General features: G+C 41.4%; 1 protein-coding gene across 1 annotated transcript in view; it reads left to right on the top strand.

The window, feature by feature from the left end:
- Positions 1-8,027, top strand: part of LOC112249089 (cadherin-11) — a 67,226-nt gene extending 59,199 nt beyond the window's left edge. The window contains exons 8-13 of the mRNA XM_024418735.2: positions 1,637-1,890; positions 2,330-2,466; positions 3,082-3,203; positions 3,383-3,500; positions 5,684-5,935; positions 6,335-8,027. Of these exons, the coding sequence (XP_024274503.1) occupies positions 1,637-1,890; positions 2,330-2,466; positions 3,082-3,203; positions 3,383-3,500; positions 5,684-5,935; positions 6,335-6,831 (1,380 nt within the window). The 3' untranslated portion in view covers positions 6,832-8,027. The remainder of the gene's footprint in view (positions 1-1,636; positions 1,891-2,329; positions 2,467-3,081; positions 3,204-3,382; positions 3,501-5,683; positions 5,936-6,334) is intronic.
- The last annotated feature ends 5,021 nt before the right edge of the window (positions 8,028-13,048 follow it).

Raw genomic sequence — 13,048 nt, 5'->3', positions numbered from 1 at the left:
ATTAGGCTGGGTGTGGTGTGTGTGTGGAGGTGGGTGGTTAGGAGTTAGGGGGAGGGGAGGGGGGGACGACGACAATACAGCGTGTCGACAACAATCAGTTTGATGTAGCCCTGCTCTTCTCAATAACATAATGCCTCCACTATACACCTCTCGGGAAATCATCACCTTTTGCTCTTCAAAGCATGTTGAAAATTAAAGTCGAAATTACTGTCGGAATTGCCAGAATTTTAATCAAGTATTCTGTTTCAACTGCGGGCTACCAGGCGCAGGCTGAATGCTAAGAGGAAGTCTGGCATTATTGTGAATATTATCTACCGCTGATTAGTTTCAGCTGCAAATTATTAAGTGCCAAAATAAAAGAACCGAGAGAGAGAGAGAGGGAGAGAAAGAGAGAGAGGGGCAGAGATTGAGAGGACGGAGGAAAAGAAAAGACAGAAAGAAAAGGAGAGAGGAGGGAGAAAGAGAGAGGGGGAGACAGAGAGAGATAGAGGGGGAGGAAAAGAGTGAGACAGAGAAGACCACAGCTTCAGGAGACAACGTCAGTGAGGAACATTCACCGACCTGTTAAAGGAAAGAACTGGGTCATGACTGTTCCCACCGTTGGCAGCTTCATTAAAGACATGCAAAAAATACTGAAGGATGAACAAAAAAACTGAGATAGGAAAACAACTTCAAATCAATCACCATACAGGCAGAGATAGATAAAGTGTGTGTGTGTGTGTGTGTGTGTGTGTGTGTGTGTGTGTGTGTGTGTGTGTGTGTGTGTGTGTGTGTGTGTGTGTGTGTGTGTGTGTGTGTGTGTGTGTGTGTGTGTGTGTGTGTGCATTCTGGTATGTTGCCCCCTCAGCTCCGGTCGGTACTTTAAAGTCTCACTTGGTAATTTGTGGGAGTGATGGCTGCCGAGTGAGTCAGGGTAACAAGAAAACAGGTGGATATGTGAAAGCAGTAGGAGGCAGGGTGTAGAAGGATGAGGGTTGTTCACACTATATGGCCATTAACTATTTTTGAGCATAATTGATTTGGGAGTGTCTATCCAATTTCTTGCAATTAAATGAACTGGTGGTGATTGAGGCTATGACTTAGATACGCCATTGAACTGAAATAAGGGCCATCTTACGTATAAGGACTGAGCAAAGAATGTCTTTGTGTTGTCTCGTGCTGATGTTGACCACAACCACTGTCTTATTTTACAACAGCACCCTCTAGCTAGCATCTCAACTTCATACTGATATTTGATTTGACACTCTTAGAAAAAAAGCATCCAAATGGGTTCTTCGGCTGTCTCCATAGAATAACCCTTTTTGGTTCCAGTTTAGAACCCTTTTTGGTTCCAGGTAGAACCCTTTTGCAGTAGAAAGGGTTCTACATGGAACCCAAAAGGGTTCTACCTGGAACCAAAATTGTTCTACCTGCAACCAAAAAGGATTCTTCAAAGGGTTCTCCTATGGGGACAACTGAAGAACCCTCTAAGGTTCTAGATAGCAGTGTACAGCTACAGTAAATCATTTTTATGATGCAGTAATAGTATTATAGAAAGAACTACATGGAGACAACCTTCTCCTTATTGGCCCATGATTTTAATGATCATATAGTTTAAATGTATTATTACTAAATCCACGCTGCTCCCTCTTTCCAGCCTGTGGACTTTGAGACTAAGAGGGCATACACCCTGAGGGTAGAGGCATCCAACACACACTTGGACCCCCGTTTCATCGCCTGGGGCCCCTACAAAGACACAGCCACGGTTAAGGTTATGGTGGAGGACGCAGACGAGCCGCCTGCTTTCATGGCAACTAGCTACAGCTTCGAGGTGGAGGAGAATGCCCGTGATGGGACCGTGGTGGGCCGTGTACACGCTAAAGACACAGACGTGGCCAACAACCCTGTCAGGTAGGCTACTTGGAACACTCTGTCTCACTCTCTTTGTTACAATTTTGTGTTTGTTTTTAGCGCCGTTGTCTGATTATCATCCCCACTCCGTCTCATAGTGTTATAATACATCCTTTCTGTTTTAAATTGACCATTTTATGTTGATACCTAGATGATTTCAGTTTCAAAGGCCTCACCTTGTCACTATAAAATACTGCAGGGCCCGACTCAATCAATAAACAAAATAAATATCCTATATTATTTCCTGCTCTGCAAGAACAAATATTTAAATTAATATGCAGTTTCAAACTATAAATATTGTTCCATCGAATACATTAATCCAAACAGTGCAAAACATGCATTCTTACAGCACAAGAATAATTGGGCTTTTGTTTTATCTAAGGAACCAGGCCCTAATTGAATACAGTTCGTGTTTACTTATCACTACTGTTCACTGCAGGTACATGATTCCCCGCTACACGGACGTGGAACAGTTCTTCAGTGTCGGCCCAGAGGATGGCATCATCAAGACCACCAGACCGTTGGACCGGGAGACACTACCCTGGCACAACATCTCTGTCAGCGCCACTGAGATTGGTACGCCACCCTCCACCATCCACCTCAGGTTTCAAATTAGAGAGTAGCTGTGAATACCAGAGACGCCATGCCTCCCAATCCAGGAAATGTTGTGTTCCCCCTCGGCTCTTATGTCGTCCTAGAGTCGCCACCCCTCAAGATGTTTTTAGAGAAGATTACCACAAAGTGCCTTTCAAAAAGGGAAATGAGTAGCTAGAGACTACTGCAAAACATCCACATCCCCCAAATCAGAAATAAACATCTTGAAGTTGCTGTTCTCTGTCTGTGTGATTCTACTCCACATTATTATGTCTGCTTTTGAAGTATATCTGTCTCAAATATTTCCATCTCTCTTATCAGGGATAATTTGATGCATCAAAAATGTATGTCTGGAACTTTAGAGATCAAGCAGTTCTGTTGTATTATGCACAACACTCGTCTGACAGCATCATTTCCAAGCATTCAACAACCTACATCATTTCTTATACAATAAATAGGGTCATACTGTGCTGTCTTCTCATTGTGTTTGCAGTGAATTTCAGAGGGAGCTGGTTTTGTTTTTCTAGCAAGCCAAATCCCATGAATGCGCACTGAATCACTAACTTGTTTGTTATTCATTTTTGTCATTCTGCACAGGGGGACATCACCAAGATACAAAAGTACGTGTCAACATCAAAGTCAAAGATATGAATGACAACGCCCCTGAGTTTGCCACACAGAACGAAATCCTTGTGTGTGAAAATGTCTCCCCTGGCAAAGTAAGTCCAATCATTTACAATGTATATTGTACTTTTTCCCAAGTCACATTTAGAAAAGACAGATCTTTATGCATACTAGTAACCATCATGTGCAAAAATATATTTCTATTTTATTGAATATGTTCAGTGTTTTGGTGGACTCTGTCTGTACTAACTCTTGTGGGTGTTGTTCAACTCAGCTCATAGAGACAGTCAGTGCAGTGGACAAGGATGAGATGGTCCACCGACAGTACTTCCACTTCAGCATCGCCCCAGAGGCTGTCAACAACCAGAATTTCTCCCTGAAAGACAACAGAGGTGGGTGGCTCAAGCATTCTATTTCCATCAATGAGAAGAGCGACTTCTGTTTGGACACTTTTACTGTCTTTATAGTGGCTAGTCGGCACTCCAGGACTCCAGTCAGTGAGATAGAAAATCACTGGGTATTTTTCCTTCTTTACATCAATTCAGGTTTCTCTACATCCAGATCGGAAGTGATTCAGCAGATCTTTGTAGACTGAAGTTTGATTTGAAGCTAGATCCAATAGAGCTCCCCACTTATTAATTACCACGGGTGTCTCTCTGGCGTCCTAGCCTCTGCATCGGTGAACTGCTGCATGTAGGAGACTGAGCCTGTTGGATCAGTTTGCAGTGTTTGCGATTGCATTAGCTATCCCTACATCACACTCTGACTGATCAGCCAGAGGAGTGGAGAGGAGAGGTGTGTGTGTGAGTGAGAGAGAGAGAGAGAGAGAGAGAGAGAGAGAGAGAGAGAGATAGTGTGTTTGGGGGCCTGGCTGGCTGGTGACTCATCCCAGCTGTCCTTAAGCTCAAAGCCCTTGCCAGTCACAGTGATGGAGCGGCTGCTTAGGCGAGCTGATCAGAGAGAGTACCTGTTACATTCCATTTCAACAGATGAGGCACAGTGGTATTTATCCCCAGAGGATGCCATCTCTCATCAGAGGAGAATTACTCATCATGGGGATAGCGTTCATCAGCCTTGTTTATAAACTCCTGGATTAAAGATAATGAGAAGCAAAAGTTAATCACAGAGTTTTGACGCCATAAAACTACTTGATTAGACTTGCTTATATCCATAGAGATTGCTCAGGACCATGTGACAAAGCTATTGTAATGACTATGATGGAGACATTCAACAGCTGCTGCGAGTAGTTCAGTCAGCATTGCCATCTTTGAACAAGCAATTACATGACACTTCTCTTAATGACATGCATCCATCAATATTCTCTTCTACAAACTTAAGCCAACTTAAGCTCTTTTTTCATCCTCTGCCATTGCTTTAATACTCGTCCCGACCGTGCCGTAATCACAAGCTACTTCCAAGCATCTCTCCTTCTGTGATGGAGGAGAATGAATGAGGGGGAATGAATGTGTTAATTGCAGTTTAATGGGATATTTTTTTAAATCCCCAGATAAAGTCATATCAGACTGTTCCAAGCAGTGCTTCAGTGACTATATAGCAGCCAGCATGGCAAGGGATGGCTCTCTACCCGTTTGATCTGCTTTTTAATGAGAGTCAAAATTAGTGCTTTTTAGCAGTGTTTTCAAAAAGCCCACAATATGAGCAGAACAGATTACAGCCCCTCTGATTTGTTGGGTTTAAAGAATCCAAAGCATCCTTTGAAATGGACAGCTTTCTAATCTAAATGTATCTATGTATTTTCTCGTGATTTTCAGAGTTTGCGGTGTCTGTCTGAGACAGCAGGGGCTATTGAGTTTTTTTCTTGCGTTATCATATCTGCAGATATAAGAACATTTGCTAAGTTTAATTTTATGAAGAAAATGTTCCTCAAAAGTGGCTTCTTATGAAGTGCTTCGTTCAGCCATACTACCTTGTAGGATATTTAAATTCTCTTTAGACTGTGTTCTACCTCAACCCTTAAAAGATACTTTACCAAGGCAATGATAACCTTTCTTAGTATGATGTAGACCTATAATGAATAGCGTAGGATTCATAGAGCCCATTCACCCTTCCATTCTGTATGCACAAAAGCCTTGTCATGAGAAACCTTTTCTGAAAAAGGTGTAGTGGGCTGAGGACACCGCTGTGAGAGAGGGAGGGAAAATGACTAAGCCACAAGCACCTAAATGAACTCGCTCCATCTCTGTTCTGAGAGCGACCTTGCACTGCGTCAGGAGAGTGCACTTGGCATCCTTCCACCCTCACCCAGCTCCAAATAAAACCAATACAGCTACCTCCGCTAGAGCTTTGATTACACTTCCAAAAGCTAATAAATGTTCACAATATTACAATAATTTAATATCTGGAAATTCACAGCTCATTGCTTTTCCCCCACGGCTATACGTCTGCCTTCTGCCTTATGAACTTGTTGGATAAGTAAAACTCTTCGGTTATAACTATGATTGTGTTAAGCAGTCTGTACACTACCGGAAATAACCCCCCCCCCAAGAGGAGCTATTTAAAGGACCCTCTTTTCTCTGTACTTATTCTACTTCGGCTCCTCTCTTGTTCCCCACAGACAGCACAGCCAGCATATATGTGACCCGGAGGGGCTTCAGTCGGATGACCCAGGATGTCTACTTCCTTCCCATTGAGATCAACGACAACGGCATTCCTCCCATGAGCAGCACCAACACGCTGACCATACGAGTGTGCAGCTGTGACAGTAAGGACACCATCCTGTCCTGTAACGTGGAGCCTTACATCCTGCCTGCAGGCCTCAGCACCGGAGCTCTCATCGCCATACTAGCCTGTATCGTCATTCTCCTGGGTGAGCATCAGCACTAAAGAAAACATCAACTTGCATTCAATCTGTTGTTGATCTAATATTAACTCATGTTTGATCTTTTTTTCCATCCTGAGTGGTGCTTATCCTTAATGTTTTCAGAATAGTTTAATGTATTTATGGAACAGATGCTTGACAGAATATTAATAGTGTGCGTTTTGATTATTTACACAGGCTCAATTAATTATTTAGCTTGCAATTAACACTGTTTAAAAAATGTCAGACAGATTCATACCACCTGTAATTCTGTATATTTTTGCACTTCTAATCCAAATGATCTGTTAAAGCCTGTCTAATTAGGCAATGTGAAATGCTAAAGGTATTTTAAGAGCTATAAGAGCTAGAGCTTGTATGATTGGCTGACTGATATGTTTCTCATGGCAGCGATCGTGGTGCTGTTTGTGGCCCTGCGTCGTCAGAAGAAGGAGCCGCTCATTGTCTTTGAGGAGGAAGACATCCGTGAGAACATCATCACCTATGACGATGAAGGTGGCGGAGAGGAGGACACAGAGGCCTTCGACATTGCTACGCTACAGAACCCTGACGGTGCCAACGGCTTCCTACCCCGTAAGGACATCAAGCCTGAGCTCCAGTACCCAATGAGGCCTGGCGGGCACCCCGTGGCCAACAGTGTGGATGTGGATGATTTCATCAAGACCCGCATTAACGACGCGGACAACGACCCCACGGCCCCTCCCTATGACTCCATCCAGATCTATGGCTACGAGGGCCGGGGCTCCATCGCTGGATCCCTCAGCTCCTTGGAGTCGGTGACCACAGATTCCGACCTAGACTACGACTACCTCCAAAGCTGGGGCCCGCGCTTCAAGAAGCTGGCCGACCTTTACGGCACCAAAGACTCTGCCGATGACAACTCTTAACGTTCACCCATTTCCCCGACCATCTCCTTGCACCCTTTCTCCAACCTTCCACTGACTTTGTGTGGTGCTTGAAGTTTACTATAAGTATTCCACAAGCATTTTTATTTATAGTAAACTTTGTTATTTGTACGTGTAAAGTATACTTGCAGTATACTAGATACCTGTTGGGGATGTTTGGTAAGGAAGGACAGAGGGAATTGAGGAGGTGGAAACAAAAGTGCGAGAGAGAGAGAGAGAGAGAGAGAGAGAGAGAGAGAGAGAGAGATATAAAACACATTAAAAACATTTAATAAAAACACCTCTGTGGGATGTACTGGTGTGTATGGAAAATTAAGACATGCTTAATGTTTGTGGTGAGAGATCAAATAACACTCGGTATTTCAATTTTTTATTCATTTTGTAGGTTACTACGGTTTGGGGTTGGAATGTGGGTCACAGAGAGACATGTAATTGTTGATACTGTGAATGAGCTCACAAAGAGGAGAATAAAAAATTGTTGCCTTATATCAATGAAAAAAACGATGAGAAAACCACAACAGCAAACTGAGACTGGTCGCTCGTGTAGCACCTCCATCTTCCTGAGGAAGATGAATTCAACAAAAACAGAGACAGTGTTTTTTCACAAATCCAGTGAAAAATCCCCCCTTTCAGCCCAATCTCACCAATGATAAATCACAAGGAAAGACCTGTGAGCTCAAAAATCGCCTTAAGTAATGGACACTCTTGCATCACAGTGCATTTTTTGCAACTTGAAAAATATATCCTAAAGCAAGCTAAAGTACATATAACGTATGTACAGTACAATGTGCAAATATGTCTCTTGAGGATCAAACATGCGCCGATTGGTTCTTGTAAATCTCATTTTTTATGATAATGTTATTATGATTATTATGATTTTTTTGTTCTCTTCATTTTTTAAACATTTTTTGGGGGCGTATGTTTTTCTCCCTTGTTGAGAAAATAGCAATCTGTCCTGTTGTAGTGAATGACGCCTAATTTCTATGTCGAATTTATGGTACCTATTTGTACAATTTTAAAAGTTCTTATTTTAGTACACATGCAGATATCAGTATTTCAACATGTAAGAAAATGTTACAGCATCACACTTATATTTTATGAACATTGTACTGTTGCTTTATTATGTGCTTCTATCTAAGAAGCGAAAAACTTTGAAATAAATGCTTTTTATAAAATGATTGATGGTGTTAATAAATCTGTAAGAGCAAAAGAGCAATTTGTTCTCTCCCTAGAGGTGATCTATGTTATGATATTGAACGGTGTCTACTGGATGATGCTGGGAGGACTTAGAGTAATAAAGGAGTTCAATATATAGTCACAAATGGTGCCACAGAACAACCAGTGACACCATGAATATGCACACACACGCGCACACACTACACACACACTGCCCACACACACACACACACACACACACACACACACACACACTGCACATTCATGTATGGAGCTTTTCACTGGTATGGACCCAGGATGTCAGTGTTCCCAATGACCATTTCCTGAGATTAACGTATCTCTCCCAGGGATGCTCCATAGCAAACTTATTCAACCTCTCCAAGGGATGCTTCCCAGCTAAAGGTCAATGTGCACTTTAACACTAGAAAAGCCAGGCCTGGAGGGACTCCACTTTGAGCCATTTTGACAGCAACATTCTAGCTGTCTAATAAGTACATTTCATATACAGTGCCTTCAGAAATTATTCACACCTCTTGACCTTTCCAAATGTTGTTGTGTTACAGTCTAAATTTAAAATGTATTAAATGTAGATTATTTGTCACTGGCCTACATGATATACCTTAACATCAAAGTGGAATTACATTTTTTTTATGTTTAGAAATTAATTACAAATGAAAAGCTGAAATGTCTTGAGTCAATAAGTATCAACCCCTATGTTATGGTAAGCCTAAATATGTTTAGGGGTAAAACATGTCTTAACAAATCACATGAGTTGCATGGACTCTGTATACAGTACAATACTGTTTAAAATGTTTTTTAATGACTACTGTACCTCATGACTGTACCCCACACATATTATTATTATATGTAAGGTCCCTCAGTCGAGCAGTGAATTTCTAACACAGATTCAACCACAAAGACCAAAGAGGTTTTCCAATGCCTTGCAAAGAAGGGCATCTATCTATATTTTATGTCCTGAATACAAAGTGTTATGTTTGGGGCAAATCCAAGACAACACATCACTGAGTAACACTCTTCAAATTTTCAAGCATGGTGGTAACTGCATCATGTCATGGGTATGCTTGTCAATGGCAAGGATGAGGGAGTTTTTTTTAATGATAAAAATAAATGGAATAGAGCTAAGCACAGGCAAAATCCTAGAGGAAAACCTGGTTCAGTCTTCTTTCCAACAGACACTGGGAGACAAATGTACCTTTCATTAGGACAATAACCTAAAACCACGGCCAAATATACACTGGAGTTGCATACCAAGACGACATTGAATTTTTCTGAGTGCCTAGTTACCGTTTTTACTTAAATTGGCTGGAAAATCTATGGCAAGACTTTAAAATGGCTGTCTAGCAATGATCAACAACCAACTTGACAGAGCTTGAAGATTTTTTAAATAATAATGCAAATATTGTACAATCCAGGTGTGCAAAACTCTTTGACACTTACCCAGAAAGAGTTAGATCTCTAATCCCTGCCAAAGGTGTTTCTAACATGTATTAACTCAGGGGGTTGAATAATTATTAAATCAAAATATATCAGTGTTATATTTTTTATAATTGTTTTACAAGAGTTACATTTTTCATCCACTTTGAAATTACAGAGTATTTTGCATAGATTGTTCACAAAAAAGGACAATTAAATAAATCTTTATCCCACTTTGTAACACACCAAATGTGGAAAAAGTCAAGGGGTGTGAATACTTTCTGAAAGCACTGTAGAACAATGTCCTGGTGTAGTGAGGAGTAGGCAGGAGGCAGTTGTAGTTTTAGAACTGCTGAATTTATTTAAGCACCATATATCAAAGTGGGACGAAACCCAATGCTGTTGTCCTCAAAATATATCTTCATAAACAAAAAGGCACAGAGCGAACCCAAAGTACAAAATATAAAGTACTCAGGGAATAGTAGGAGAGATTCCTCTCAGGAAAACAAGTAACATTTACAATGACCGACAAAGACAAATGGCAGAGTGAGTATAAATACAGTGACAGAGTGGGGATTGGAACCAGGTGTGTGTAATGATGACGAGACAAGTCCGGGGTTGATGAGTGAAGGGCGTTTGCCAGCAGTAGGTTCGGAAGCAGTTAGAAGGCCGGCGACGCTGAACGCCTGAGTTGAACAGGAGGGGAAGCGAAAGCTAAGGCTGGGGTGACAAACACAAATAATCCTTTGGTTGTGTTTATGAAGGTCTTGGGGAACATTAGAACACATTTTTTTTCATTAGTTTATATTACCATGTGTGGAGTGCAAGGAACAGCAGTTATTCTTGGAAATATATTTTGCTTTGATTAGTGCTTTTTGAGGTCAGTAAATGAAAAAAATATTCTGGTTTGTGATTTCGGTTCCGATAATTCTTTTTTAACACGGTTTTTGGTTACTACATGATTCCATATGTGTTATTGCATAGTTTTGTTGTCTTCACTATTATTCTGCAATGTAGAAAATAGTAAAAATAAAGAAAAACCCTTGAATGAGTAGGTGTGTCCAAACTTTTGACTGGTACTGTATGTGTGTTAAATAGACTTATTCAGGAAAGGACAGAGGGGCATGACTTTAAAAATGGCAGATATTTCCATTATAAATGCATTGGCAGGCAAAATGACTGCCTCTGCGTATTTAGTGTTGAAAAACTATGGCGAAGAGAAAGGGAATAAAATTGAACTTCCCTCCACCTGAATGAGGCTTACGACCAATTTGCCCTGGGAGGTAACTGGAGGTAAACAGAAGGATACTCAACCTTCTTCCCCTACCTGAGTCTCAAACTCCTACCCCTACCTGAGTCTGGAGGGAGCCTGGGATTCAGCCTCTGGTGGAGGGGCAACACACAGAGAAACATTCAGTTAATCTCACATGGACCATGCTAAAGTGAGTGAGAAAAGCACTGTGTGAGCATTTTGACCTCTGAATTACTGTAGTTATACACTCTAAGGTGTGTCCTTCAATATCATGGTTGTTTGGGATAAATATATATATATTTCCCCAGTGCTATCATTGCCATTGGGCTATGCATTACAATCTTAAAGCTACAATATGTAACTTTTTGGGCAACCTGACCAAATTCACATAGAAATGTTAGTTATAGATCTGTCATGCTCGTTGACACCAGGTCTAAGAAGCTGTAGACCTGTTCTATGTGCACTATTTCTATGTTCCCATTCTAAAATGTTGTTTTTGCATGTTATATTTTTGGTTTTGTACACCAGCTTCAAACAGCTTAAAATACTATATTTGTGGTAATGGAAAATATATTTCACTGCAGTTTAGATGGTACAATGATTCTCTACACAATGACTGCTTGTTTTGTCACATAAACTGAAATTAGGCAAATTATTGGCAGAACAATTTCTGCATATTGCACCTTTAAGTGTGCAAGATTACCTTTGACCCATTTTCTTTTTAGAGCAAAAACAAGGCCAGCATTTCAAGCTGTATCCAGAATGAAGACATCAGCAGAGTAAATTTAATCAGGGTGATATTGCTTTCGTCATGTTTGCTTTAAGCCTTAACCACAGTCATCTTGTCAGAGCGGATGATAACATGAGAGTAATCTAAAATGTACAAGCGGCATGTGGCAGCATCCCTGGTTTACTGATCGACAATATCTTCAATGAAATTACAATTTGTGTACTTCTGACCCTTGGATGAATGTCAATCACTTTCTTGTGTTTATTATCCCTATAATGCGTTAGCCTTACACGAAAGAGACTGATTAACCCTTGTTTTTTTAAATGCAGATGCCAGTGTATCCTCAGTGTTTCAGGATGTCAACCCTGTTTAAATCCGAAGAGTAACGTCCCATATCTGTTCAAGCTGCAATGCTGTTGGACCTGAGAAATAACATGTTTAGAAGAAAGACTACAGGTCAGCATGCTGTACCAAGATTACATTACATTACAGGTAGATACAGCTACTGTTAAGCAGACTATGTATATGTCTGGATAAATATACATATCACCATGGGGCCTGTAAACTTCATGTGATGTATGAGAGAGAGGTGTATGGATCAGGTGTCAGAGTGTATGGATGTGGCAGGGCAGAGTAGGCAGCTGGTCTTACTCACCTGTCACAGGTCTGTGGGTGGCCCTGCCAACGGTCTGCCCCCTCTCCCATCTCTCTAGGCTGAGGAGAGTCCCTAGCTGAACTCTCTTTCCATTAACCAAGCCACTGAGGTGATTATCCTGCACACCCAAGCCCCTGGAGGGCCTCTCTAATTCCTCTCTCAGGGATTGGGCGGCTGCTTTGACCTCCCTCTCTCCTCCACGCGCCAGAGAGGGAGGAGATGATGCACTCCAGCAGGCTGCAGGGTTTTCTCTAATCTCTGGGATCCACAAAAAAATGTCAGATTCTTCCTCTGGAACCATGAATCAATAGTTCCTTTCTGACACTGGTGCTGTAGACATTAAGTGTTGGTACCAAACACCACCTGAGGCCAGAAGAATAGGAGGGAAAGGGAGTTTGGAAAGTATCCAATTATCTAGTTTTGTGGCTACAATTGTATTGTGGGGTTGAAAGCAGTGGAGGTGAATGTGAAAACACACCTCTTTGTCAAGTACAGTATGTAGTTGTATGTTTAGAACATCCAAATGTGTGTCAAGAACCACTGAGTTTGGGGAATTAGAGACAACTTCTAACTCTGTACTACAGGGGTCGGTGGACAGCGCTCTGTGCAGTCCCACAATTTACCTTTTATATCCGGTCAGATGTGGGAGATTGTAGACAAGAGGGCGAGGGACTCCTTGTTTTATCATTACAGACTACGAATGCAACCTGTTTGTCTCATCTTTAGAGTTGTCCCTGGCTGCAGATCATAGTAATAAATTATGCACAACCAACATGACAGCAACATGAAATCTGACCAAGGCAAATGACTCAGTCTGTGTGTAATTGCTCACAGATAATTATGCATTGTACCGTAGCTGAGTAACCTTAGACTTGGAACATAACACTGACTGTCAGTTGATTGTTATATTGTCTCTCTTTATTATTTTCCTCTCTGTGTTGATTTGGTGTTC

The sequence above is a fragment of the Oncorhynchus tshawytscha genome, linkage group LG04 (assembly GCF_018296145.1).
Source record: "Oncorhynchus tshawytscha isolate Ot180627B linkage group LG04, Otsh_v2.0, whole genome shotgun sequence".
Lineage (NCBI taxonomy): Eukaryota > Metazoa > Chordata > Actinopteri > Salmoniformes > Salmonidae > Oncorhynchus > Oncorhynchus tshawytscha.
This window is presented reverse-complemented; position numbering and strand designations above follow the sequence as displayed.